Below are 22,606 nucleotides of genomic sequence, written 5' to 3'. Positions count from 1 at the left end.
TATCACTAGCAGCTCAGAATAACATGAGACAACTATGTGATGATAACTGGAAATAAAAACAAAACATTGTTCTTTATTAGAAAATCCAGACACATCCAGCTCCCATGATTATAAATGCAACATCAGTCATTATCTGCTTGTCCACTCTTTGCTTCGGCAGCAGAGACAGTCTGGCATTACGTTCAAGTTTTTTATGTGACATATTCAGAATGGCTTTGCAACTAAAAAGCAAAACATACTCACTCTATACTTAAGTCATATACAATAATAACTACATGTATTTTAAGCCTTAGTCAACTTTTAATATGTGGAAATTGTTTCCGCGTCTTCTTATTCTGTTGTATGATTACAGGCTGTCGTTTATATTGCATTTCGTTGAATATGACTTTTTGCTGTCCCTAAAACAGAAGTTTTCTGCAGGTACTTGGTATCATTGTTTCATCTCATATCATATGAAATACTTCATTCATGGTTCTTAACAACCCTGCCTCTCTCTCGTTCTCAGAGCTTTTACACTTAAAGTTCAACCCACTTATCAAAACAATAGAAGATAACACGAACAGACGGATGAATCTACCAGTTTCATTTATTGGAAGAATAGCAATCACCAAGATGACAATACTACCCAAAAATACTACTTTTCTCAGTGATCCCAGTACGTCTACCTCTCACATGGTTCAATTCTCTAGATTCAACAATAACAAAATTTTGCTGGAAAAACAAAAAACTTATAATTAAACTGACCACATTACAAACACCAAAAAAATATCGGAGGTCTTGATGCACAACACTTTTTCAACTACTTCTTGGCCAATTAATTACAAATTATAACCAAATGGATCCATCCCACAGAACAATGCTCTCCCTGGATAGACATTGAACAACATCATTGCAAAGAAATAGATATATCAACCCTGCCATTTATCAGCACCTCCATAAAACACCACAACTGCTTTAAGAACGACATTACAGCTACAACTCTGACAGCACTTAACACACACACCTTGTAAATACACACCAATATGGAAAAATCTGGATTTCCTTCTAGACAAAAAAAAAACAAAACACTGAATTTGACCACTTGGAAAGACAAAGATATCACACAACTTCAAAACATAATCCAAATCTCAACTTTCATTCCTTTCGAAGAACTGACTCACAAGTACAGAATAGACCACAAATCCTTTTTTCAGTATCTACAACTCCAATCAGTCATAAGATCAACTTAAAACAAGTCAACATTCAACCGTCCGCACCAGCAGAAGGAATTATAATAAGTACTACTAACACCTTATAAAACCCTCTCCAGATTGTACAAACTTCTCAACACTGGCCTGACAATATCTCTCCCTACCACAAAATGGGAGAAAGGTCTATCTATATCACTAGACAACGATACATACTCATACAGCACAAGATCAACCATAGAACGCACATCACACTCAAAAAAATGCACAAATGGGCCTCTCAGATTCACTCTGCCCTCCTTAGACGACTACATCTACGCAATTTGGCACTGCCTGGTTTCCGCTCTCACCATCGCTGTGCTTGTTAGACGAATTATCATCAGCTACAATCCCCAACCACAGCATAAAAACAGTACTCATCGCTCTCACTGTCGCCAAGAAGACCATCCTCCTCAACTGGAAAAGCAGAGAAAATCTAAATATCTCTGTATGGAAACACATAACCATGGAAAAACTAACCGCATCTATTAACCATAAAATACATCAGTTCCAGAAAGCACAGGCACCAATCCTCACTACATTACTTCCTGAATGACAGACGAAGCACAACACACACACATCTACAACGCTTGTTTTTATCATCATCATTATTTTTTTTCTTTCCCTAACAAACATGTTCCATATTATAAGTACTAAACATTTGATTTTTTCTTTTCTTCTGTTACTGCTGAATGTCCTCAATGCATGTTATGTCTTGTTGCATGAATCCTGTCATGTCATTGTATTATGCTCTGTCTTGTATCACCGGTTTTGTCTCATCTCACTAAAAAAAAAAAAAAAAAAAAGAACAACCCCGCCTCTTTCACAGGAACGCACTTCGTAGTACAGGCCCCAGGTCCACTGATCCAAATCTCCTCATGATGTCACAGAGTTATAGACGTATCCATTCGCTGTGATCACAGAGAACCTTTTGTTTCAGATCAGGCTGGGCGTCTAGTGACTGTAAAGAAAATATGTACAACCCAGTGAGATTACCAGAACTCATCAGTGCAGATCAGCTGAGGAAAAAGCCTGATGCTGAACTGAAACTATGTTCTCACCCAGTGTGCTATCCTCATCCTGGAGCCATCAGACCTGGAGGATTAGAGGCCTGAGTGAAGGCCGCTGCTGAGGGGTCAGAGGTGATGATGAGAAGGCTGCTGTTTCTGTATCTCCAACTGCAGCTACTTCATCCTGCTGTCTGTGACTCTGTTTTTACCAAGAAAAAATATAAGCACAGATATAAAATCTATCAAATCATTCACAAATATATCTATCAGTCCTGCTGCTCCACACTGGATTTACTGAAGCTGCAGACTGTTATCAGAACACAGGAGACAGACAGGATGAGGAGGTAGGGTGTATGAGAGATTTTAAATGAAAATAACACATTTCGGTGTAAAAGGTCACTAACTTCTCAGTGTAACGTTAATCACTATAATAATTCAATAAAATCTCAGTGTGCACGTGTATACCAAAACAGGAAAAACAAGCTAGCTGTCTTGTCTTGTGTCAGTATCAGTCTGTAAAGAGTCCATGGATTTTTTAGCACTGACCCGAGTCCCTCTGTGGGGGAGCATATTTCAGGGTATCTGCTACACAAGCTTCGACTTTGTCTTCGTCTTCTGCAGTGTCTCCGGGTGGTTCTTGCAGCAGGCCTTAAGAAAGACAAAGACGACAAGAACGAAGAAAAAGTTGAGGTATTTTAAGCAGTACTTCATGTAGCTGAATTAGTACTTAAAGTTCTTGAGGCAGTATTTGAAGTAGCTTAAGCAGTATTTGAAATACTTGAAACAGCAGTGGCTGATCATGTATTTATTAATCATCAAGTGCTGAAAATGCTAACAATGTAAGTGGCTTATCAGCTTACAAGCAAAATGCACTGTTAGCATTTTTTGCACTTGTGGATTAATCAGGGAAGTGGAAGTTATCAGCCTAAATGTGTGCAGTGAAAACTTCTAACTTTGGATTATCATTTAGATTGGGCTATTGGCTTATAGCCCAATCCAAAATAAATGCAAATCTGAATAAACCTTATATATATTTTTTACCAGTCAAACACTTCCTTTCACTTTAATAGAATTAAAATATCTAATCTCACCCGTAAATGGGTACCGTCTCATACAAGTCACTGTAGTAGGATGGCTGCTGGTTAAAGATGTTCTCTAAAAAAACCCCCAAAAAAACGTCATTATTAAAGTTAACTGAGTTTTCACTTCATATTTTAACCTAATGGAGACAATTCTCATCACAATACCTTACAGTAACAAGAATTATTGATAAGATTTAGAGAAACAGCCCACCTATCATTTCATGGAGCAGCTGGTTGTTGCCTTTTCCAAACAACACACACAGATCCAAAATTTTGAGAATGTCAAAAAGGAAGTTCTCATAACGAACTTCAAACACAGCCGGGTTGAGGAAGCACACACAACGCAACAGGTGATCATGTTTATCAAGGCTTTGTTATTTGGAATTGGCAAAATACAGAAAAATACCAAGCAGCTGTTTTGCCATTTGGAGCATCACTTGACTGATATCCAGTGTCTCGTCTTACCTTTTGATTCTTTATGTGTGGCCATCCTGAGGAAGGTCAAAAAGAGCATCCTGTGGACAGAAGAGCGCTGCATTTTGGCCACCGCAAAGGAGGAAGGCAGGGAGGCGAGGTCAAGGCCGCGAGGAGCATGATGCAGGTACAAGTCTAGTCACCTCTGCAAGGACTCATCAAACACCACCTGGTGGAAAAGATGGACCACAGCAGAAAAGGGAAGACCATAACAGGCTCCTGGCTGCTGATCTACAGTGTATTTACATTTTTCCAGCTTTGGTAGACTATTGTAGAGGAATGAAAAGAGAGGAAAAAATGTCTCAGCAACATTTTCACAAGTTGACAGTCCCTTACCTCCTGACACCAAAACTTGTCATGAGGCAATGTGCGCAGCCACTCCAGGTCCTCTGTGACGAATTTGGCATGTTCCAAAAACTCCTCCACCTCAGCAGGAGAGCTGTCTTCTGGCAAGGGCTTATGAGCCACAAAATACCGCTCCTCCTCCTACATTTCCTGGTGCTACAGTGGAAACCACGTGGTTTGATTCTAATAAACTGGTCCTCATGAAAAGTAACTCAGGCTATTCCTGGAGCACCACAGGCTGCTGATGATGTGTACTTCTCTATAACAACATGAGCAGAGCTGACTCACCAGTGCAGGAAGGGTGCGCTCCTTTCCCAGCGGGCCAGACTCAGTCACCTGCTGCTCCTCCGCTGGCACTGGAGCATAGGCCTTGGGGTCTCCTTCTAAAATTATTTCTGAAAGATCATACTAACAAAAAGACATTTAAAATAACATTAACGTTACACCTAGCTTAAAGAGATAAAAGAACAGTCTTTTACCTTTCATCCGGCTCCACAGCTGAAACAGCTGAATAAATGTCAGGAACAAACTTATTGAAGGTCAGCAGATGAATATCGGCTCGAGCAAAGAAAAATCTTGCGACTTTTATTCACCACAAACATAAAAAGACACGAATATCTCATATTTTGGCTAAAGTTTTCAGCGAAGTCATAATTTGAATCTCTGCTTCTGCAGTCTTCAATTCCCGAGGAATCAACGAGCGGAAATACGGACAGCGCCAATCTGCCATTGCAATTTACATTGTGGTCGGAGGGGGAATTACACCCTGGTATACAGGCCACAACGGGACCCTTCTCCATATTTCTGCCACTCTTGTGCATCCATGAGTAATTAGTTTGTGGTGTGTTGATTAAGCACACAAATACAGCATGTAAGGCATAATATATACTGAAATAATGATGGCTTTTTAACGAGGGAGCCCTCTACAAGATCAGGTAATAATGTAGGCGTCTCCTTATGGCCTTCCTCTTTTCAGTTTATTAGGTTATTTAGGGGTGCATACAGTGTTAACAAACACATTTTCACTTAATTAAATTACAACAAACTAAGCATTTGGGCCCCACAGTTAAGTTACAGGCCAGCGGTTCACAACTTTCTCAGCTCGTAACCACATAAAAAAAGAAGGAATGTCAATTTGTGACGTCTACTCACAGGTCTTAGTGTACACGAGTTGTGAGCAGTTCAACCAAAAGGTGATTTTTTTCCCTTCTTTGTTTGATTTGAAGGGTTTTTAGAGGAATGAAGAGGTGAAAGAATCTACTGTTTCACAAGAAGAAAGCAAAAATTTGAGAAAAGTCTGAATATTTTTTGTAGCAGATTGTGTATATTTTTCTTACTCCTTTAATCATCTAGTGTCCCAACAAAAGGGTCCTGAACCCACATTGGGAACCACTTGTATGATTTATCACAGAATAAAATGTTATTGTTGATCAATTATTTTAACACAAATTTACAAGCCCCAGTTGGTTTACATTTCTTACAGATATGTGACAAGGCCACAAAATTACAGCCTCACTCTTGAAATGTTTTGTATACTGTATCTCTCTAAAAGAGAGTAATTTTATTGATCAGTGATATGGATCTGTTACTGCTTTAGAAGAGGATTAGAAAGAATTAGAAAAATGTGAGACAATAATTTCAGTCCCAAACTTGATGTCACTATTTGGAATAAAATTGTGAAAAAAGGTCATGATTTTGAGGAAAAACATGCAGTTATTTAGCTTTAAATCATAATTCTGCTAATAAAGTTAGTAATGTTTTTATATAACATTCAAAATTCTGATTAAAGTAGAATTCTCAAAATTCAATTGGAACATAAACCTTAACATTTTGGTGAAAAGTAAGGTGAAGAATCAGCAGTTCTTGACTTTCTTCCTTGATCTTTACATCTGAATTCTGACTTTGTTCTTAAAATTCTGTCTCTTGACTTTAACTTCATTCTCAAAATGACAGCCTTTTTTTTTTAGAATTCAAACTATTTCTAAAAAAGCTGATAATTTAATTCTCTGCTTTTTGTATTGCAACTACATTGTTGAAGCTATAAAAATTATAATATTGTAGACTGTTCTGAAAAAGATGGTAGTTTAGTGTGTGTGTGTGTGTGTGTGTGTGTGTGTGTGTGTGTGTGTGTGTGTGTGTGTGTGTGTATGTGTGTGTGTGTGTGTGTGTGTGTGTGTGTGTGTGTGCTTCTACACATCAGTGTAGAAAAAAATTGGGGAGGACAGGAGGAAAACCAACATGGAATCTTACAACAAACCGCATCAAACTATATCATTGTCCCACCTGATGAAATTGGAGGGGTGGGGGGAAATTTTATATGACAATAAAACAATTTGCTTGAGTGGTGTAAAGGCTGCTTCTTTAAAGACATTTAGCATACACATATTGTCTCTAAACAAAGAAGTGCTCATTTTAGCCATGGAGTGGATCAAATGTGTCATTTTACCAACAAAGTGAAATTCAAATTTATAGTATTATTCTATTGTGACAACAAATTTATGTCCTCATCAAAAACAGACAAGATATCACATGATTTACACATGTTTCCTATATATTTTCTTAGTATACAGAAATATATAAAGTAGCACAAAGCTTGTGATACAGGTTCAGATCAGTGCTGAATACTAGGAAGATTGAACACTAAAAACAGTCACAGATCTAAAAGTGTAGGTTCACATCAGAAAGTATTAATGCGTGTATGAAATACATGACTTACACACTCTTATCTATGTGTACGATATACAAAATATAGTCTACAAAGCTAACATGTTAACACTAGGGGTGTTAACATGAACACAAAACTCACGGTTCTGATCATATCACGGATTTGAGTCACGGATCGGATCATTATTAGGATCAGCGAAAAAAAAAGGGGGGAGACAAATAAAACGTTGTTTTCTATTTATCTGTAACACACTTACAGCCAGAAACAGCAAGGAACTTTTGCCCATGGTCTTAAATGAAAACAACATTTAAGATGTCCAATGTTTAAATAAAATAAAATATATAGAATATTCAATGCTCAGTTATTGCAATATGAGGCATGAAACCTTCCTCTTTTAAACAGTGAATGAAACAGCCTCTGTCCACATCATCAAAACTTGATGATACCAAACATTCACAGCTAACGTCAGTTAGCAGCTAGATGCTAATTAGCTGCTCAGCTGCAGCACATTAAACAGCAGCTAAACATAACTCAAATGTCACTTTGGAACCGTTAGATGCTGGTTTGATCGTTGCTCTTCAAGATCCCTGTTAATGTTAGCGACATGCTGTCTGCCCATGACTTGTACTTACAGCAGTTTGTTTACTTTGTTTTAAATGAGACATTAAATTTTGCAGTTAATCTGCAGTTCATATGCCTGCCGAACTGTGGTGGGCGATCCGTATGGATCATGGATCAACTACAATCCGTTACACCACTAGTTAACACTTGTTATTCTAGTTACTTTAAGCTTATTACTCAGTACAGGCTCAGCTTAAAAACGAACTAAAGAAACTGTCAGAAGCAAGCAGCCAGACCTCCTGCACTCATTCACTAATCACACATCAACAGGTGACTGAACAACCACTCAATTAAAAACGAATTAATGAGTCCAGACAGCTCACTGTTACTTCAACAAGCAAACTAACGTTACCCACAACACATTATATGATCTCTGCTGCATTCTTGTTAAGGAGATAAATTCACACAGCAGCCACACAGAGAGACATCTAACCATCAGAGATGAAATTAGCAACCAAAGAGACAGAGAGAGAGAAGCTGTATCTGACTCACGTAATCTGACGTCTTCTTCTTTCTTTCATGGAGATGAAGTATCCATGTTATAACATCCATTTGTGACTGTTGGTCATCTTGTTTATTAGTTAACAAGAACTTTATGGCTGCTGCTTAACCAGTCTGATATCATTAGCAACAATGACAAACAAGCTAACTCTCCTGGTTGTTTCTCCGGTTGCTTCTCTCTCCAGCCTCCCCGGCAGCATCCTGCTGCTGCTGCGCTGCCCAGTCCAGATCATTTCTCCCGCTAGCTCAACAACAGTCCTTAACAGTCCTTCCATGGATGTATACAGAGTCCTTCAGGCTGCTACAACAAGCCAGCTGTTGCATTGGCTATCGCAAGGAGCTATCTACTGCTGCTATTCTGCCTTACGGTGGAGAGAATTGAAGATGAAATCTGGAAACTATCATTGGACCAACTCGATGTCAATATTGCATTCTGGTTGTTGATTGGTAAGGAAGGACAGCCCCCCCCCCCCCCTTGGAGCGTCATTTTACGTGTCACGGCCAATCACAGATTAGCATGAAAAAAAATGAAATACATTAAGTCCAATGTAAGAGATTCCACCCTGCGGAGGACAGCAGGCACCTGTCCTCCTCTGTCCCCCACTCCACCTCCACCAATTGCGCAAAAAATAGAGGAGGATCAACCTCCTCTGCCTCGACAGACCAGCCTACACTGCTACACATATATTTATGTTTTTGTGTAGATATGTATCCATGTGTGCTCATATTTGTTTTTTTTTCATCTCTGTAATGTTCTATTACCTTTTTTGCTAAATAAATATACATGATATACATAAATAAACATGATTATTTATCTATTTCCTGAGGAGTTTTACATGTCATCCATGCCCAATACATTCATGTTTTCTAACAATTCATCTGAAAACCAGAGAAAAAGATGATGAATTTAAGCTTTCATATGTTTTATTTAGGCTTTCAGGAAAAACAGGATCAACATTTTTTTCTCTCCAGTAAAATATTTGTAGTTTTGTGAAAAAAAGGTTACTCTTTGATTTAACCTCTGTGACATTTACGCATTCCCCACTGCGGTTCTGGCTCAGGCTCTATTTCATCAGGGATCTGAGGGGGACCAACTGGATGTGGCTCAAGTTCTGGTTCAGGAGGTGGTGATTCTGGTTTAGGTGCTGGTGATTTTGATTCAGGAGTTGGTGATTCTGGTTCAGGTGATGGTGGCTCTGATTCAGGAGTTGGTGACTGTGGTTCAGGCGTTGGTGATTGTGGTTCAGGTGTTAGTGATTGTGGTTCAGAAGTTTTTGATTCTGGATCAGGTGTTGGTGAGTTTGGTTCAGGAGTTGGTGATTGTGGTTCAGATGTTGGTGATTGTGGATCAGGAGTTGGTGATTGTGGTTCAGGAGTTGGTGATTGTGGTTCAGTTGTTGGTGACTTTGGTTCAGGTGATGGTGACCTTGATTCAGGAGTTGGTGACTGTGGTTCAGGTGTTGGTGATTGTGGTTCAGAAGTTTTTGATTCTGGATCAGGCGTTGGTGAGTTTGGCTCAGGAGTTGGTGATTGTGGCTCAGATGTTGGTGATTGTGGATCAGGTGTTGGTGATTGTGGTTCAGGAGTTTTTGATTCTGGATCAGGTGTTAGTGAGTTTTGTTCAGGAGTTGGTGATTGTGGTTCAGATGTTGGTGATTGTGGTTCAGAAGTTTTTGATTCTGGATCAGGTGTTGGTGAGTTTTGTTCAGGAGTTGGTGATTGTGGTTCAGATGTTGGTGATTGTGGTTCAGAAGTTTTTGATTCTGGATCAGGTGTTGGTGAGTTTTGTTCAGGAATTGGTGATTGTGGCCCAGATGTTGGTGATTGTGAATCAGGAGTTGGTGATTGTGGTTCAGAAGTTTTTGATTCTGGATCAGGTGTTGGTGAGTTTTGTTCAGGAGTTGGTGATTGTGGTTCAGATGTTGGTGATTGTGGTTCCAGAGTTTTTGATTCTGGATCAGGTGTTGGTGAGTTTGGTTCAGGACTTGGTGATTGTGGTTCAGATGTTGCTGATTCTGGTTCAGAAGTTTTTGATTCTGGATCAAGTGTTGGTGAGTTTGGTTCAGGCGTTGGTGATTGTGGTTCAGATTTTGGTGATTGTGGTTCAGAAGTTTTTGATTCTGGATCAGGTGTTGGTGAGTTTTGTTCAGGAGTTGGTGATTGTGGTTCAGATGTTGGTGATTGTGGTTCCAGAGTTTTTGATTCTGGATCAGGTGTTGGTGAGTTTGGTTCAGGACTTGGTGATTTTGGTTCAGGAGTTGGTGATTGTGGTTCAGAGGTTTTTGATTCTGGATCAGGTGTTGGTGAGTTTGGTTCAGGAGTTAGTGATTGTGGTTCAGATGTTGGTGATTGTGGATCAGATGTTGGTGATTTTTGTTCAGGAGTTTTTGACTCTGGTTCAGGTGGTGGTGATTTTGATTCAGGAGTTGATGATTCTGGTTCAGGAGTTTTTGATTCTGGTTCAGGTGGCGGTGATTTGGGTTCAGGAGTTGATGATTCTGGTTCAGGAGTTTTTGATTCTGGTTCAGGTGGTGGTGATTTTGATTCAGGAGTTGATGATTCTGGTTCAGGCGGCGGTGATTTTGATTCAGGAGTTTTTGATTCTGGTTCAGGTGTTGGTGATTTTGGTTCAGGAATTGATGATTCTGGTTCAGGAGTTTTTGATTCTGGATCAGGTGTTGGTGAGTTTTGTTCAGGAGTTGGTGATTGTGGTTCAGATGTTGGTGATTGTGGTTCAGATGTTGGTGATTTTTGTTCAGGAGTTTTTGATTCTGGTTCAGGTGGTGGTGATTTTGGTTCAGGAGTTGATGATTCTGGTTCAGGAGTTTTTGATTCTGGTTCAGGTGGTGGTGATTTTGGTTCAGGAGTTGATGATTCTGGTTCAGGAGTTTTTGATTCTGGTTCAGGTGGCGGTGATTTTGATTCGGGAGTTGATGATTCTGGTTCAGGAGTTTTTGATTCTGGTTCAGGTGGCGGTGATTTTTGTTCAGGAGTTGATGATTCTGGTTCAGGAGTTTTTGATTCTTGTTCAGGTGGTGGTGATTTTGATTCAGGAGTTGATGATTCTGGTTCAGGAGTTTTTGATTCTGGTTCAGGTGGTGGTGATTTTGGTTCAGGAGTTGATGATTCTGGTTCAGGAGTTTTTGATTCTGGTTCAGGTGGTGGTGATTTTGGTTCAGAAGTTGATGATTCTGGTTCAGGAGTTTTTGATTCTGGTTCAGGTGGTGGTGATTTTGGTTCAGGAGTTGATGATTCTGGTTCAGGAGTTTTTGATTCTGGTTCAGGTGGCGGTGATTTTGATTCGGGAGTTGATTCTGGTTCAGGAGTTTTTGATTCTGGTTCAGGTGGCGGTGATTTTTGTTCAGGAGTTGATGATTCTGGTTCAGGAGTTTTTGATTCTTGTTCAGGTGGTGGTGATTTTGATTCAGGAGTTGATGATTCTGGTTCAGGAGTTTTTGATTCTGGTTCAGGTGGTGGTGATTTTGGTTCAGGAGTTGATGATTCTGGTTCAGGAGTTTTTGATTCTGGTTCAGGTGGTGGTGATTTTGGTTCAGGAGTTGATGATTCTGGTTCAGGAGTTTTTGATTCTGGTTCAGGTGGTGGTGATTTTGGTTCAGGAGTTGATGATTCTGGTTCAGGAGTTTTTGATTCTGGTTCAGGTGGTGGTGATTTTGGTTCAGGTGGTGGTGATTTTTGTTCAGGAGTTGATGATTTTGGTTCAGGAGTTTTTGATTCTGGTTCAGGTGGCAGTGATTTTGGTTCAGAAGTTGATGATTCTGGTTCAGGAGTTTTTGATTCTGGTTCAGGTGGCAGTGATTTTTGTTCAGGAGTTGAGGATTCTGGTTCAGGAGTTTTTGATTCTGGTTCAGATGCGGATCCAAGTCCACAGCTGCACGATTTTATCTGAATGATGTTCTTAATCATTTCAGCACTTGGGAAGTTGAAGCTCAGGATACCAAAGCAGTCCTGGTTTGAGGGGTCTCTCTTATATTCCTCGATAAAGTCAATAAACTTCTTGTTAATTGTTCTGGCCAACCTTTTAGGCCTCCAAACATCTGCAGGGACAGTCAGCACAATGTCACGACAGACGCGTGACTTCATATCCTTTAATTTGGCTTCAATATTGTTTAGCTTGTCACCTTTGAAAAAATTAGATTCATGACTTTTTAGTCCAGCATGAAACGTGTCACTCTGGAGAAAAACAATCTTGCCCCTCGCCTGTTTCATATTTGGTATGGACGACTCAGTCCATATTCTGTGTTTGTACTTTTGAAGCAATACCTTTATACGTTGTTCAACTTCTGCCTCCCTTATCAGCCCATGTATTGTCACTTTTAAAAGTACAGTCTCACTTTTACTGTCATCTAAGAAGTCAAAAATGATCTTGAGGGCATCAACAAATCTCATGTTTTTCTGAAATATCTTGGCACTCTCACCGATATTAATATCTTTTAGGAAAGATGAGAAAATCCCAGTATGCACATCAAAAAACCGCAGCCCCACTTTCAGTTGCTTATCCAAGGTCCAAATCTGATATGTTTTAAAAGGTCCATATAGTGATAAGCTCTTGTGTGTCCCAGGAATGGAAATAGCAGAGATTGGAGTGTCATCAGGTATAGATTCCATCCAGTTTAGGTTATAAGAGCTTGCAGCTAGGGCCGGGTGATCATTGAAACCTGTCCCTGCACCTGAACAAGTGGTTACACTGGGAGGGGGGAGACATGATACTTGTTTTAATGTTTCTTGAGAAATTATAACAAAAACAATAACAACAAAAAACAACAAATAACAGGAAAAACAGGAATCCTTGCTTTTATTCTTATTAGGCAGAATAGGCCAGTGGTGGAAAGTAACTATGTACATTTACTCAAGTACTGTACTGAAGTACAATTTTGAGGTATTTGCACTTTACTTGAGTATTTCCATTTGATGTTACTTTATACTTCCACTCAACTACATTTCAGAGGGAAATTTAGTACTTTCTATTCCACTACATTTGTTTGACAGCCTTAGTTACTTTTAAGATGAAGTTTTAACACAATGGATAATATAACAAGCTTTTGAAATACAACACATTGTTAAAGATGAAACCAGTGGTTTCCAACCTTTTTGAATTTCAAAATTTAAAAAGCAATCTTATAAAAAGCAGTGTGTAGTCGGGGTCACATTTTAGATGTCTATGAGTTGTTAACAGCTCCACCAAATAGTGATTTTTCCCTCTAAACTTCTCACATGGTTTTATTTCAATAAATGTTTAAATGATCCAATATTTCACCAAAAATCAAAGATTAGAGAAAGATTTGTGTATGAGAACTTTGTTTTTTCGTCTTTCCTCTCCCTCATCTCACAACCCCTCAGATTTATTTGGTGACCCTTTGGAGGGGCCCAACCCCTAGGTTGGGAACCCCTGGACTAAACTAGCTAACTGTATATAGTGTAGTTCAAACTAGCTCCACCCCCAGAAGCTACAACAGTAACATGCTGCTTACACACTGATGCTTCAGTATTAATAATCTAATGATGTCATATATAATAATATATCAATCAGAGGGCCCAAAGGAGTACTATTACTTTAATACTTTAACTACATTTTGCTGCTAATATTTATGCACTTTTAGTCAAGTAGGACTTCTCATGCAGGACTTTTACTTGTAATGGAGTATTTTTACATTGCATTGCATGACATTTTACATGAGTACTTTTACTTTAATACTTTAACTACATTTTGCTGCTAATACTTATGTACTTTTAGTCAAGTAGGACTTCTCATGCAGGACTTTTACTTGTAATGGAGTATCAATTTTTACATTGCTGTATTGATACTTTTACTTAAGTAAAGGATATGAACACTTCTTCCACCACTGGAATAGGCAGATACGGTAAGAAAAGAAAACACAACACAATTATCAATATGAGGTTCAACTTACATAGAGAGAAGCCACAGGTAATGATGGATCTCCATAATTGTTTGTTGGTTGATTTATGGTCCAGTAAACTCAATCAGCATTTGTGTGGCTGTCTTTCCCAGATGTGTTTGTATTTTTGTCTGAACTGTAAGTTTGGAAAATACTCGCAAAAGCTTTAACTGTGAACATGACGGTGACACATAGGCAATTGTCTCCCCTGGAGTGAGCTGCTGTAACAGTGTGCATAATGATTTGACTTTCATTTGCATATTTTTTCTCTCTAATCTTTTATTTGGAGAGTGAAAGTGGAGAACAGATCATATCATGACAGTTTAGTTAGTAAAATATGGCCTCAGGGGTAGTCGTGGAGAGGAAGGAGTCAATTCAGCTGGCTATTATTTTCAAATACTGTGTGTACAATTCATCCATTTTCTGAATACAATTATAATGTGAGATTTTTAAAGGCTTCTACTAATATTTCAACAAATCAGTATAGGCAATGTCAGTGGAGGCAGCTACACAATATGCCAGAAAATGTGTGGACACATATTTTGGAGCTGTTGTCTTTGTTTGGACTAAGCTCTACTCTAATCTTAAAGCTACACCATACAGTGATATTTTAGAAAATAATAGTTTCCATGTTTGTGGAGGCTTGGGGAAGACCTTTTCTGTTTCAACATGATAATGACCACATGCACAAAGCAAAGTCCATGAAGACATTTTACCCAGATTGGTGTTGAAGAACAGAGGCCTGCTCTCAACCCTGTCCAAGACTTTCAAGATGAACTGAAGCCAGGCCCAAAATCATTGCCCAACCTCACGAATGCTGTTGTGGCTGAATGGGATCAAATCTCTGCAGCCAGATTTTTTTAAAAAAATAGGGTAGAGGGTGTTATAGCAGCATTCAGAATAAGATGTTTAACAATCACATATTAGTGTAATATTTAGGTATCGATAGTTTCCTAAGGTCCATATAATTTTGGCTTTTTGGATGGACCTTTTGAGTGTATGTTTAATAAAATATAAACATGATTATTAAGTTTCTGAATAATTGTAAATAGGCTTATAAAACACTGACATTGCTCTATAGGGTTTGTTTTGTGTTTTCTTTTTACAAGTATTGAACATACACGCATACTGTAGCAGTTTACCTGTATGTGGTTGGTTGGTTGGGCTGTGCTACCACGTCATTCTTATCCTGGCCAATAAGCTTGTGCCCGGCCAGTGCTGATCCTCTTCCTCACCACCTGTTGCATCTTAGTGAGAAAGGTTATCTGCAGAATCATGATCAGATAAGCATTAACATGGACCATTCTGTTACCAGTGGCAATTCACAACAGGAACAATCAGATAATGTCTTTGAAATGACAAGAGTGACTCTCATCTGCAAGGGGCTCAACTGCTTCTAAAGCTTACTTCTGCGCCAGCTTTTGCTACAGTAGGAGTTAATCCTGTCTTTGTCTTTGCAAGATGTCTGTGAGAACTCTCCCCCTGGTTTTCATTAATCTTGGTGGAGAGATGCTTTACATACTGGACCAACGCCTGCGAGCTCACAACACTTCAGAGGACAATTCAGAGAAAGGTAGATAGCTTGAGAACTGACAGGTCTGGTAGGTGTGTACATGTGTAGCTCCCACTCATCCTTCCCCCTGACAAGCTGTAGCTGTCAAATGTCAGCTTATAGACTGAAACATGTGCATCTCATATTTCTTGTGCAAAACACCCCAAAGACAGTGACAAATTTGTTTTCTTTCTTTGCTGTTTTGGAAAACCTACCTCGGCTGCAGGAGTGTGGTCAGAGAATGACAGAAAAAGAGGTACCCATGCCACACTTCAGAATAATATTGTTTAGTCAGCTCTTTTTGCCCCTGTAGTGTCTTGATAGCTGCAATTTCTATAAAACTAATGTAGGACAGTTGTGAGATGCAATAGTAATTTTTGGAATATTCAAAGCCAAAGCTCAGCAACTACATTGGTCAAAATTAAGACTGGAATCTTACATTTTAGCATCTGCTTTACCCTTATAAAAAATATTATTATGCTATAGAAATGTATAATTTCCACGAAAACAGCATATAAAACTGTAGTAGAGAGACAGACAACAATTAAGGCAGCTAAAGCAGGGAAGATTCAGTATTTCAAGTGCAAGCTAGCTGGGGAGTTAGCCATGGCTAGCCTTACTGATTTTTCTATAATTGTAAAATATCCATTTTGATGAAGCAACATATTAGTAATGCAGTTATTGTAGCAAAATGAATTACTATCTAAATATCTAATGTCTGTCTATCTAAATCCAATCATGATGAAAAAATCCGGCTAAACTCCTGCTAAAGGTAGCTAGCTTTAGTCACGTTAATCACTGCCATCTCAGCTTTTGACTCTAGTGGAATTCATGTGATTTGCTGTGATTGAGCTACCTTTAAATAACATATTTAAATGTATTAAGTCTGTCTTAAAACAACTGTCAGGTACCCAAATTAGCACTAAAACAAGGGTTTCTGTGCTATTTCATTCCATGTGAAATATTCAGTAGCAAATTCTTGGCAGGATTAACCACCTCTCTGTTTCTGTCCCCTCCCCATTTACAGTAATGAATGACATTGTTGGGACCATGTTTAGTAAAGCCTTTATGGATGAACTTCTCAAACCTCAGCAGCTGTATTCTCACAGGACATTGAAAACAGTGCTAACCCGGTTAGCACACGCCTCCATCATGAGGCTGAACCCAGCTAGTATGGACAAGGTATGTACACTAGAAAAAGCTTGATTTTTAAGTTCTTATAGGGGCAAATCTCAGTCAAGTCTTCACAGGCAAACTGGAAGTCAGTTACAAGTCTTTTAGTTATTTGAATGCTGACCAATAAGTGATGCAACATTTTAATTCACAGGCCAAATAATTAACTATTCTAGGTGTGTGGCCATTTTTTATGTGAATTTACTAGGTTTAAACTTGTGATTTTCATTGTTTTGCTCTCAAGTCTATAGTGGAGTCAAGTCTCAAGTCTTCGCAAATCATGAAGCTGGTGATATTCTATATTTTTGTTATTGACAACAAATCCCCGCCCCAAGCCCATTCGCTCCCACTGAAGACTTAAATCTTTAAAAATGGGTCATGAATATTTAGTTTAATTGTTTTAAAGGCTCAGTAATTTCCTAAAACAGCTGGGCACTTCAGTTTTTAGCAAACGTTACTCAAACAGGAGTGATAAGTGTATTTCTTGAGGAATATATATCTGCAGATTTAGTTCTTGGACAACAATGGATATCTGTGACAGATTAATAAGATACTGTAAATCAGGTTTGGCTGCACAGCCAATGCTTGTTAGGGGGATTAATTCAGTGACGGTTTAGGTCTTTTAATGGGATTTGTTGACAGTAGTAAAAATTTTGAATATGCCCAAACTTTAAGTCTGACTCCAAGTCTAGAGCTCTTTTATTAGATGCAATTGAGAAGGATCTTGTGGGTAAAATTATCAGTTTAGGAAGTGACAGGTAGTTTTATTTGATGGTCCTCAAGTTCAATGTTTATTTTATATGTTTTTCCTCATGTAGCTCTATGAGCTGATGGTCATGGCTTTCAAGTATCAAGTCTTCCTTTGTCCACGCCCAAAAGACTTGCTGCTCATCTCGTACAATCACATAGATACCATCAGAGAACTTGTGAAAGACACTCCTGTGGTTGTGAACCAAGTGGATGAGACACATAGGAAGATCATTGAGGTAGATAACAGTTGTAAACCAGTCTTGTACTGGATCATTCCATCACTGAATACTTTTGGTTTGAAGTTACATTTTTTAAATTCCACTACACCTTTGTTACATGTAATTTCTGCAAACAGTCTTTACAATAAATTCGTCTATACTGTCTAAATTCCAGCTGTCAGTGTTTAGCGTCTGTATGTACATCCTGTGTGACCTGTTTTTCTCTTGATGTAGGCATACTCATTGTTGTCAGAAGGTGAATTCCAGCTTCTCAGACAAACACTACTCATATTTTTTCAAGACATGCATATCCGCGTGAGTCCTTGTGTCATTTTATCTAATCATTCCATACAAGTGAGATGAAAATATAAAAAAAACCTTTTTTTTCTCAATCAGAATTTTTTATTCTCTCATTTAGGTGTCGCTTTTTCTCAAAAATCAAGTACAGAATCCCAACGGACGTTTTGCCCTGTCGACCTCAGGACCAGTGCCTCGTGGGATAGATGTTCCAGGGCTAATTAGGTACTGTAGGTATAATTATGTCTTGCACATATGATGACATACAGATTGCTGTCAATAGACTTAACATGATTTATGCAACTTTATTTAAAGCCAAGATCAAGTTTAAAGGACCGGTTCACAATTTTTCAAGTCTGTCTAAAGCAACAGTTAGGTGCCCAAATGAACATTGAGAAATAGGTTTTTCTTGCCATAATAATTCCTCCTGTTCATACTGACCTTTAGAGGATCCCTTCATAATGCACTTGGGGGACAAAATATACGGTTTATCTGAAGATAATATGAAGCCTCAGCTGTCCAAATTAGTCAAATCAAGTAGATATCTTTCTTTAGTGCCAAAGTCCCTCTTTTTCTTACAATACTTCCACTGCAGCTCAACAAGGAAACACAAAGAGGGAATTTGATGCTAAAAAGACTGTAAATGTGGCAGATATCCACTGGATATGACTAACTCAGACTGCTGAAGCCTCACAGATAAACTTTTAAACACATTTTTACATAAAATCACTGTGTGGACACACTGTGGATTTTGGCCCTCATCACTTACATTGAAAGCACATTTGAAGGGGATCTTTTAATAGCCAGTATGAACAAGAGAAATAATTACAGTGAGGAAAACCTCTTTCACTGTTCTTATGGGCCCCTGACTGTTGTTTTAAGACACATTTGAAAAATTGTGAACCTATCCTTTAACACAAACTGAAATAAGTTTTATTGTTTTATAATGGCTGTTAAAATGGTTGTTCAGTGTCATTTGCACACAGCAAGCCAGATTTGGCTGCTTACATGTGTGGTGCAACTGCAAACGCTCTGCTGACAAGCTGACATATCTTAATTTGCAATATTCTGGCATTTAGTCTCATATATATTCTGTCTGCGTGTAAGAAATATCTCAATATTCCAGAGTATCATCATCTGCTTCCTGTTTCTACAGGACATTTGACAGTAAGGGAAGAGAAGTGAGACGAAGTGAGTTCCCCACAGGAGGAAGTTACACCAGCCCCATCAGACAGGGATCCTTTGAGCTTCATGGAGACAGAGTCATCAAACTGGGCATGAACATGTAATGCACCTTTATCCTTTATGTCTTACACATACAGTACTATGGCCTGTGCATGTGGATAGCCCTCCACTTGTGAGTGACACTGCTGTGTTTTGTATTTCATGAATTAAAGGTACACTGTGAACCATCCAGAGGAAACGCACACATCCAAGGCTCCTTCTGTCAAGGTAATAATGGGGCTTTTTCATGGTGTTTTCATAGCAGGAAAAGGACAGGTGTAATTATTAACATCAACAACTGGTGCTTTCAGTTTAGATTTTCCAGCTATAAGGCCCTGCTATTGTGAATGATGGCTCACTGGAACACCTTTTTCTTTTAAATTGGTACACCACTTTTTGGTACAATTCAATTCATATACAGTATGTTAATAGAGGTGACTTAAACAACAGTTACATGACAATGTAAAGTTAATAATACATGTGTTTATAAACAGAAAGGAAGAGGCTGCAAGCTGGATTTGGCATGTGATATAGGAAATAAGGTGGTATATACACACTTTCTCATTTAAGTGAATGGGAAGGTGTGTCCATACTTTTGACAGGTACTGTATGGGTGTGTATGTCATTATTAGTGTTTACACAGTGTGTATGCATCATTGTGTGTGTGTGGTATGTATGAATGCTTAATGGTGCATTTAAATGGAGCACAGTCCTTGTAAATGTCATTAGTGACACCTGTGTTCTTCCTGTTGTAACATTTCAAAATGTCCACTGTTGAAACGGCATGAAACTGAAACTATTACACAAATATGTAAACACGATCCCAGTAGTAGAATACAAAGAAGTACATTTACACAAGTACTGCACTTAAATAAAGTTGTACTTTTTACATGAGCACATTTATTTGACAGATATAGTTGCTGGTGTCTTTGCAGATAACGGCAATGCCTGAATGATGCCATACAGGACTGTACACTTGCACTATTACTCCTTTTACATTACTTAAATAACTCCCATCACTGTTTCATTGTTGCATTGTATATAAACATCTCATCACACTTTATCAGAAATACAGCATATAAGCATTTATTGAACTGTACGGTGTATTTGTCTAATATATACACATAATTCTCAGATCTACTTTGCATTACAGTATACAATATTTTATCTTTTACAATGTTCTTCTTTTGCTTTTTGTTCTTTTATAATGTCCCTGTTATAATGGAACTAAGCATTGTACTGCACAAGTTTTTTGTCAACCTGCCAAATGTCTAGTGAATGTTCACATTTTACCAGCCACTCAATAGATGCATTTGTCATATTATAAGTATGACAAATACATCTTCAATTCTTTTAAATCTTTGTTTGAGATTTTATATACAAAACATATGATTAGCTTATAAAATACAATGTATTGTTATAGATTCAACTACTTTCCAATCCTATATTTAAGTGAAGGATGTGAATACTGTTTCCACCACTGCGTAATGCATTAAACACAGTACAGTCTAGGTTTGAGGTCTGTTTTCTGTTCATGTATTACTATAACCTTTTTACATGTTTTCTTCATGCAGAGAAGGGTTTCTGGCACAACTTCCGAAAAAGTCTAAAGAGGTCCAAAAAAATGAAGCTTTAAATGTTCTATGCGTAGATGTGCTGACTCTGATGAAGGCCACACTAAAGTTTTTCTTTTTACTACAAGTCTTGCTGGAGTTTTGACCTCTTCGAACCTCTCTCTTGCAGCAGAAAGATGACACTCCCAACCTGCTGGCCAAGGAGGAGCTGAACCTGTTGGCCCGTCTGATGGGCAGCGTGAAGGCCGAGAACATGCCTGACGCTGAAACCGGCTTTCGGATCAACCTGTTTACTACAGACCAAGAGGAGGACGAGGCGTGAGTGTTTATTTTTCCATCTGTCATTACTTTTAGTTAACTTAAATTCCATTCCAACAAATATGGCTTTCTTTTGTTTAACAGAGGGACTTCAGGTGGGGCTGAGGAGTCCTTGTACGGAGTGATAAATATTCAGGCGATGCAGGTAAGTGCTGATGTTATGACAGTAGGAAAAAAGTGTTGCACACTCTGGCTCCATAAACATTTCTCTGTTATTCAGATGGCATTTCAGCCTTCAGGCTTTAAGATCAACAATAATAACAGGGCACAGCCGCTGGTATGTTATGTAGGCTACACCCTAGTAACACATCTGATAGTGATTAAACAGTCATGTTCCAAACTTTGTACCTATCCATCAGCACCTCACTACAACCCTTGATGTGCGTTTATTTTTCCACTTTACAAGGTGTTGATGTTATGCCATAGTTTTTAGTTATGCAACCTGTTAAGTCTGTAAGCATATTCTAAACCTGATACAGGACCTGCGGCAAGCTAAAAACACTATAATCATGGATGCAGCAAAGAAGCTATACACACCTCATTATTAATTCATTTTAAGTGTTAAGTTATTTGAGAATAAAGTCATAACATTAATTCACACTTTTCTGAAAATGTGACACATTTTTTCTTAATGGATTGTAGTTCACCAACAATTAACAATCCTTTTCATAACATTACTGATCTGTTATTTAAGAACATTTGAAGAGCTGTCGTGTTTTTGTTCGATTCAGGATGAACAGGCTGCGACTGAGTTGGCGCAAATTGCCGGACTGTTTACGGAACGAGAAGAGCAGCCTGAAAATCCGAGCAGCAACAAAGGAGACGAACTGCTGGCCATGATGGACGACCTCTGAGTCTGTTGTTAGGTTTCAGAAATGAGTGAGATGAGTCAGAAATGCAGGTATTCATTGTTTCAACTTTATGGCCAAACTGACTAATGCCAGAGTCTTGTATCTCAGGTTAAATCACATTATTTGTCACTATTAATATCACTTAATCTGTCACTGTGAGCTTCTGTACAATCTGTAAAATATGCAGTTAATGTATTCTGTTCTACAAATTAAATTAATTAATTAAATTATTTAATATTCCTTTTTTTCTTCTGCTATCCCATTTTTTAAACAGTTAGGCTTTTTCTTTCCTTGCACACATTGACTTGGGATCGGGAGTTTTAGTGAAATACAGTGGATAAGTAATCAGGTTTCCCATCCATTTTAATGCACTGTAAATATGTTTTAAAATAGTATATTTAAAAACAATAGTGCATGGTAAACAGTATGACAGATGTAGGACTTTATTCATCCCTTTGACTGCATGTACTGTATTTTTGAATTCTATTTTAATGTACCGCTTATCTGTTTTTATGCTGCTTGTATAGATATGTTTGATACAGTTATTTGATCAATTTTATATTATACTTTTGACCCATATGTAATTATTCTTGTAATATTTTCCTTAATTAATTTAGTCTTATATAGTTTTGTAACCTCTGTGTTCTATGTGCTGCTGCTCTGTTGGCCAGGACACTCCTGTTAGAGATTTTCAATCTCAGAGAGGTCATTGGTTAAATAAAGTAGGGCTGCAACTAATGATTATTTTCATTATTGATTAATCTGCTGATTATTTTCTTTACTAATCAATTGGTCGTTTTATCTACAAAA

The 22,606-nt window shown here is 38.3% G+C and overlaps 2 protein-coding genes and 1 long non-coding RNA gene across 5 annotated transcripts; 1 reads left to right on the top strand and 2 right to left on the bottom strand.

Moving 5' to 3' along the window:
• Positions 1-925: 925 nt before the first annotated feature.
• Positions 926-7,954, bottom strand: LOC122970528. 3 transcript variants are annotated; one of them, XR_006399233.1, is made up of 7 exons: positions 7,916-7,954; positions 4,426-4,545; positions 3,784-4,293; positions 3,328-3,391; positions 2,783-2,884; positions 2,288-2,435; positions 926-2,187 (listed from the first exon to the last, which is right to left on the bottom strand). It is a non-coding gene; the product is annotated as an uncharacterized LOC122970528 (long non-coding RNA). The 3 variants fall into 3 exon arrangements; XR_006399232.1 differs by lacking the exon at positions 7,916-7,954 and adding an exon at positions 4,617-5,935; XR_006399231.1 differs by lacking the exon at positions 7,916-7,954 and having other exon boundaries at positions 4,426-5,933.
• Positions 7,955-11,224: 3,270 nt separating this feature from the next.
• LOC122970310 (translation initiation factor IF-2-like) lies at positions 11,225-14,019 on the bottom strand (the record flags this gene model as incomplete). Its single annotated transcript, XM_044336440.1, has 2 exons — positions 13,995-14,019; positions 11,225-12,777 (listed from the first exon to the last, which is right to left on the bottom strand). Coding segments are annotated over exons 1-2 (1,578 nt in total), but the record flags the coding sequence as incomplete, so codon positions are not given.
• On the top strand, positions 13,774-22,557 carry oscp1a (organic solute carrier partner 1a). The gene is made up of 11 exons (XM_044334822.1): positions 13,774-15,412; positions 15,618-15,647; positions 16,419-16,573; positions 17,383-17,550; positions 17,767-17,847; positions 17,951-18,054; positions 18,986-19,114; positions 19,227-19,281; positions 20,797-20,945; positions 21,030-21,090; positions 21,677-22,557. The coding sequence occupies exons 1-11, from the start codon at positions 15,301-15,303 to the stop codon at positions 21,797-21,799; spliced, it is 1,167 nt and encodes a 388-aa protein (XP_044190757.1). The 5' UTR covers positions 13,774-15,300; the 3' UTR covers positions 21,800-22,557.
• The last annotated feature ends 49 nt before the right edge of the window (positions 22,558-22,606 follow it).

The sequence above is a fragment of the Thunnus albacares genome, chromosome 19 (genome assembly GCF_914725855.1).
Source record: "Thunnus albacares chromosome 19, fThuAlb1.1, whole genome shotgun sequence".
Lineage (NCBI taxonomy): Eukaryota > Metazoa > Chordata > Actinopteri > Scombriformes > Scombridae > Thunnus > Thunnus albacares.
The sequence above is the reverse complement of the archived record's forward strand: the minus strand, read 5'-3'. Positions and strand labels throughout refer to the sequence as shown.

Excerpts from the sequence above, each read along its gene's own strand:
- oscp1a (XM_044334822.1), top strand. The coding sequence starts at position 15,301 with ATGTCTGTGAGAACTCTCCCCCTGGTTTTCATTAATCTTGGTGGAGAG. Across the intron at positions 17,551-17,766 it reads CACATAGGAAGATCATTGAG|GCATACTCATTGTTGTCAGA; the intron begins GTAGATAACAGT and ends CTCTTGATGTAG. Across the intron at positions 20,946-21,029 it reads GACCAAGAGGAGGACGAGGC|AGGGACTTCAGGTGGGGCTG; the intron begins GTGAGTGTTTAT and ends TTTGTTTAACAG.